This window comes from Oryzias melastigma, linkage group LG11 (assembly GCF_002922805.2).
Source record: "Oryzias melastigma strain HK-1 linkage group LG11, ASM292280v2, whole genome shotgun sequence".
Taxonomy (NCBI): domain Eukaryota; kingdom Metazoa; phylum Chordata; class Actinopteri; order Beloniformes; family Adrianichthyidae; genus Oryzias; species Oryzias melastigma.
Window position 1 is genome coordinate 8,007,518 of NC_050522.1, and position 6,349 is coordinate 8,013,866.

Consider the following 6,349-nt stretch of genomic DNA (forward strand, 5'->3'; position numbering starts at 1 on the left):
AAGCCGTTCAGCATAGTAATATGCCCAGAAAAGGTCTTGGTTTGTAAACGATCATCACTGCTTCTTGTCCTTTTTCCTCTTGTCTGTCTTGCTGCCGGCTGATGTGGAGACAGCAGGTTGTCTGATACGCTGGACTACAACCCTCCCATTAGCGCCGCACTGCAGAGTGTATCTCTCTGGGTTCAAGGGCTGTCCTGAACGATCCCTCAGCCGCGCCAACACGTCTCTGGTCAGCTGCCTTATCTGATGCCCCACGGCACCCATTGTCTTGGCTGTAAGCTGTTTATCTCGCAGGAGCCTGTCCCTCTGAGCTTGCAACCTCTCCACCTCCTCCTGCAGCCCCGTGATAGCGTCCAGTTTGCGCTTGCGGCAATTCTGAGCTGCCAGTTTGTTCTTCCCGCGTCTGCGGATGTCCCTCAGGAGGGTGACCTGGTCCGATGAGAAACCGTAGCCGTCCAGGACCTCCATGAACTCTTCCACGGGCATATTGACGATTTGCAGGGCGGAAAACGGAATGCACATGGCGCGAGCTCGCAGCTCATCACGACTCAGCTCCCGTTCTTCCAGCTCTGAGCAAGCATCGTCGCTAAAAGGCTCCTCGATTTTATGGGGCAGCGTTATTGCTGCCTTGTTGAAGAGAGCAGGGGATGCGTAGCTGTGGTCATGCCAGACATTCTCATTAGGGCGAGAAGGGGGCCATGTTGTGCTGTAGTCAGGTATTCCTTTTGAGAGGACCGATTCTACTTCACTGCTGTAGCCCGTGGCGCCACACTCGTCCTCACAGTAGGAGCTGGAAGATGATGAGATCTCTGATGAACCTACACGAAGGACAAAAACATCATTGTGGTTACAAGTCACAACATTTTCTGCGGTTGAAGATAGAAAAATCTGAACAAACCTGGTGATAGTGGACCACCAGAACTGCTCTCCAAGGAAAGACCAGAATCTGAGTCCAAGTCTTCTAGGGCGTGTGGCTCTATACCCCCCAGACTGCCCAGCAGCTGGCTATTCATCGTTTCAAGGCCTTCCAAGCCGAGCTGATTGATCTGGTCAAACACAGCTTCATCCAGACAGTCATCCAGTGTGCCTTGAGCTGTGCCACTAGCAGTCATATTGCACACCGAGGCAAAAGGCAGTGCGGCGAGGCCCAGAGCCATCTCAGGAGAAGTGTCAGAAGACCCCGTGGAGTCCAGCCTCAGCAGGGTTCTTTGCTGTTGAGCGCTGGTCCTGGGCTCAGTTCCTCCAGATGATGACTCACCATAAATTCCAGCACTGGTTACCATGGCATCATGCAAGCTGACATCCTGGCTGATGGCGCCCGTGATGTCAGTGCTGAGGTCTGGCAGACGCCCAGAAACAAGAGAATCCAGGTCCTAAACAGGAGACGTGGAGATATTTGAGCATGTTTTGCTATATTATCAATGAAGATAGTGTTTTAACATGTCCTTGTGGCATATTTCTGATGATGGAGGGCATATATAAAGAAATTAAGCTTAAAAGTGCATGTCTGAGTATTTCTTTCTCCAAAATGCTGTGAAGCAGGAGCAGACAAAAATATGTCATTTGAAAAAGCATGCAGCTGTGACGTAGGACCTAGAATGGCGGTCTACAAGCTCCACTACATTCTGATGCATCCACATGTACATCTTTCCTTTCCTGGAATCGGCATCAAAAACTGTACGATGGGATACCACCAAGATCTCTCGCCATTTTAGTTGCACCAGTACATTAGACTGGGGTTGTTACAGATTTAAAGCTAGCAGGAAAAAGTATTAACAGATGGATGACGGGAAGTAGGGGCAGGTCCTCCTGGAAGAGTCTGCTCTGCCCCAAGGCTAACACAAAAACTTTCTCCGCAAAGCTTGCGGTTATCAGTTAGCTTTGAGAGAGCCACCAACTCCCACCCCCGGCCCGTGCACAGTCGTGCAGACACCGGCTGTCTGCGTTGTGAGAAAGTTTAGCGACGGCCAAGAAACACTCGATTTAGCATTCAAACTTTGTGCTGTTGCAAAAGCTAAACCACATTCTGATGAGGATTCTACATGACACGTTGGGATGGATTCTGAACGTATCCGAGAATGGCCCAAGCAGATGGGGTACTGGGAAGATAACAGACGACTTCCTGGTGGAAAACACAGCCAACAGCTTGGGAGAACTGGTTTAATCAGAATAATGTTCTCATGATTTTAATAGATCCTGAAACGTTCTTGTCATCTTGTCTGCATTTTTTGACAGAATTTCACCACAAAATGAACCCATTAGCCATCACCATTCTGTCTGTGCCAACTTTGGGGAAAAGGCTACACAATATGTACATCAATATAAAAAATTTTAAAAAGTTGTTTTTTTTTTGTAGGTGACACGCTGACGAGGACAAATCTAGGTTGATGTCATGAAACGGGCGGCACCTATAAGAAGTGAAAGGCGGAGCCTTAGAGATTGAGTTGTTTTACTTCCATGTATGAAAAGAGTCAACAAAAATAACCCATATTTCATAAATAATTTGTTTTTTAGTGTTCCAGAGGTAATATATGATCATATATATATGGATATAGTTTACTCTGAAGAATGTAAGAAAAGAATGGCATGGTAAGATGGCACCCTCGTGCCATCTTATGGGGTCCAGATGACCCCACCCTTATATTGATGTGTGATCCCTCCCATGAAAAAGGTGGACAGGATTTTATTTCTGTCACAGACACCAGTGAAGATAAAAAACAAAAAGTTCAGCGTGCTGTCTTGTGGGCTCCAGATGACCCCACTTTTAATGTAAACATGGCTAGGATAGCACAAGGGTTAACATGTTTTTAAGGCTGTAATCAAGTAATGAAAACCTACATCGAGGTCTGTAAGAGAGAGGAAATTGCTCCAGTCGATATCAGGAGTGGGATAAGGAGGATGGCAACGCCCCGGATTGGACAGTGCAGTGCTGCCTTCAAGTAAACTCTGAAAGAGAAAAACATAAAATACATGATAATGTTGTTTTTTTTGCTGATTCTCAAGGAATTAAATTCAGTCTGAAGGACTTTTTGTATACAGTTTATTTTGCCTCAGATGTTTTAATAGATTTGTATGTTTCATGCATTGTTAATTTAATAAGTCTTTCAGCAGTTTAAATATTAATGAATTTCTAATGGTCACCCCCCCAACTAAAAAAAAAAAAGAAATGGAATGGTACCTCCTGTTCAAGAGAGGAACTGTGAGCAAGCTGTGTGAGGGAAACGGGATCCTCCTCTTTGACTTTAGCTTCATCTTCCTGGTTTGGCAAAGAAAAGACACCGTGAGATGACCAAACTGAGACAGTTAAGCAAAACTGATAACAGAAGAAGGAGAAACTAAACTGTAACACGATATGCAGAACCCCTGCCAATGTCTTCACATTAATAGTTCAAGGATTCCTGTCCTTTTTAAAGCAAGTCAATTCAGGAACACTTCTATTGTGCTGCCAAAATGTTTGGTGTTGATTTGTCATATCCTTCCTGGTTCTGATTCAACGACACATGATTTCTGCAATCAGTGTTCTCTTTGCAGAATGAGGAAAAAACTATTTTCACGTGAAGCAACTTCGATGTAATATTTGATTAGACTGCAATTCCTTTTTTCAAGAAAAAGAATGTCCTAGATGGCAGATGGAAGAGTGGGGTGAGAGATAACATCAAAAGCAAGCATGGAAACTACTTGTTTGCAGATGAATTTCTACAGAAATAAAAGTCTGTTACTCACAGCAGACATATTTCTTTTTTAGTTTGCAGTTCTTTCCCAGCTGCTTTTTAAAAATATATATCTTTTAAGCCTCTTTTTAGTAAGAACTACAGGTAGCAGCATGTCTTGTGAACCTAGATAGTTACAGACTTCTCCCTTCAGACAGTGAATTTCCACAAAGTCCCAGCAATCTTTGAGCATGGCTTGTCCAAAATTTGTTAGCAACAGAGGTTTTAAGAGCAAACAGGGGTGTGGACCTAAGCTCATTTCTTAACTTCACAAGGCCCGCAGCTAAAGGATAACTCGACAATGCACATACCCATAATTATAAAGTAACCCCAGGACAAAACGTCATGCATGCTGACATTTCTACTTTGGGCTAGAGAACTGGATTTTTTAGATAACTACAAAAAAACTTCCTCTGAAAAACCTTTTACACAAATAGTTACAATAAAAAAACATAACTAAGGGCCACTAAATTGAATTTATAAACTTGGCATTCACTATTGGTTGCCTTAATGTAGGAAGTTATGGAGTGAAAGTGAACAGGTGCAGATGGAAATTTACCTGGACACCTATTGGTGCCAAAGTGCTTTTTTTATGAGTGCTTTGACCGGTTAGGTGAGAGGTGGTTGGAACTTATATGATTTCAAAAACTGGTAAATAATATAATAATAATACAAATCCTAATAGTTATCGATAAATAACAAACAAGAGGTATTGAAAAATAAGAGTTGGTGCCAAAGTTAATGGAAAATTTCACCTTTTGCACACAACTTATCATGTAACACCAGTTGTTTCCTGGTTCACAGGGAAACACAACATGATAAATCACTAGTTGGGTGAGTACAATTTCAGGTCAGTTAGTCATGTTTGTTAGGTAGGATGACCACACCAACTTAACCACACACAGTATTGAGAGATTTGCTTTCTAGGTTACTTCATAACATGTGCAAACTTGCCTCTTGTGGAGTCACACTCGCTCCAGAGTGACAAGGCCCCTGTCCCAGTTCAAGATTGGCCCTTCTTCGCACTTCTTGTCCACTCTCGGACAGGTTGGAGTCTCCGGCTTCGTCTCCGGGGCTTTCCAGCACCCCGTCAGTGTCCGTCCCGCTGCTAGTGGAGGGCCCGTGCTCAGCCTTGTCAGTGGCAGACACCTGGTGCACCAGCCACGCGTTCAGCTGCGTGTGAAACCGCGGCGACCCGAGAGTCCTCACCTCGTCCAGAAGCCGCCGACTGGCGAAGAAATAGTCCAGCTCGGGACATTTTGGATGAACGCCGTATCCGTCGTGGGTGTCTCTCAAAATGTGGAAGGGTGTTTGGGTGTAAGCTGAGCTAGGTCCTAAGTTGATTTCTGTCAGAGGCGGATAGTAGCCACTTAGGTAACTGTCGACGTCTACTCGAACTCCAATAAAACTAAGCAGGATTGTTAACTGAATTAGGCCTTCTGTAAAGTATTTTTTCCCGATCTGCATTTTCCAAATACGCGCAGAATAGCAGATATCAGTGAAACTAGAGCCCGATAAATGCTGTTTTTTGAGTGGACAAAGGGGGGAAAAGCTAACAAAAGAGCACGCCTTCTCCTGTCAGACAAAGAGGCTCGCCTGTACCGGCGAAAACCCTTATGCTAACACTTAGCAGCTAGCTACTAGCTTGAATTACCGGCTACTAAAAATCTTAGAACTCAAACATATCATACGCGTTCCTTTTCATTACCTTGTGAGGCAAATGCGGCTTGTTCACGAGACCAAGCTATTTCAATAACTCGGACTTGAGGAACTAAAGTGAAAATGAAACACGTCAAGAAATAAATGCTGTCACCGCACAACGCTGGTACTCTTTTTTTGGAATTGACATAGTTCTTTAACATTGGACCAACAGTCTGGGACAGTAGAATACGATTGGTCGATGTAGCTGTCAGTCAACTCTTGAACCAACCAGATAAGAGAAACTTGCCCCGTCAGTCCCCACCCCAACGACAAAAAGAGTTTCCTTTAAAAACAGCAAGCGGAGTAAAAGTCAGCTGTTCCTAGGAGGTGAAACTCGCTAAAAATGTCAGACATTTAGAAGATATTCAAAAACAATGCGGCTAAACTTGTTTTCCCGAAGAATGGGCACAGTTTTCCTTTAACTAACACTTATTCTGCTGTGCAATTATTGAATAATAGTTTGGACACAACCAAACTTTTCCACCACTAATTAAAATTACAATTAAATAAGGTCTTTCCGTTTTAAAATATACATTTTCACTTCAAAAATCAAATCTAAATAAACACAATTACTTGTTTTAAACCATTAAATTGTAAATCAGCACGTTTTTAGTACTTTCACTTAAGGGTGTGCTGAAATATCGACATAGCGATATATCGCGAAATTTAGTCCTGCGATTGATTCCTGATGGATTCTCACCAAGTATCGATCTTTTATTTTTGTTTGAAGAGGCTGTAAAACGTTATATTTGTCATCTTATGGTGAGATGTTCCTTCGGAGGTAGATGGGGTGAGACTGGAGACTTTAAGAATTAAGTCATATAATGAGAACAAATGTAAATATATTTTAAATGTGCTGAAAGAGCTCTCTTAAATAATGATAAAGATGTATAAGAGCGTATTGAAAAGGGAAAGACATATTACTGATTTCAGAAATG

At 43.0% G+C, this 6,349-nt stretch overlaps 1 protein-coding gene across 1 annotated transcript; it reads right to left on the reverse strand.

The window, feature by feature from the left end:
- Positions 1–5,581, reverse strand: nfe2l3 (nuclear factor, erythroid 2-like 3; the record flags this gene model as incomplete). The annotated part of the gene is given in 5 exon segments (XM_024260492.1): positions 1–818; positions 899–1,373; positions 2,839–2,946; positions 3,179–3,256; positions 4,665–5,581. Coding segments are annotated over 5 exon segments (1,938 nt in total). The 5' UTR covers positions 5,178–5,581.
- Positions 5,582–6,349: the final 768 nt, after the last annotated feature.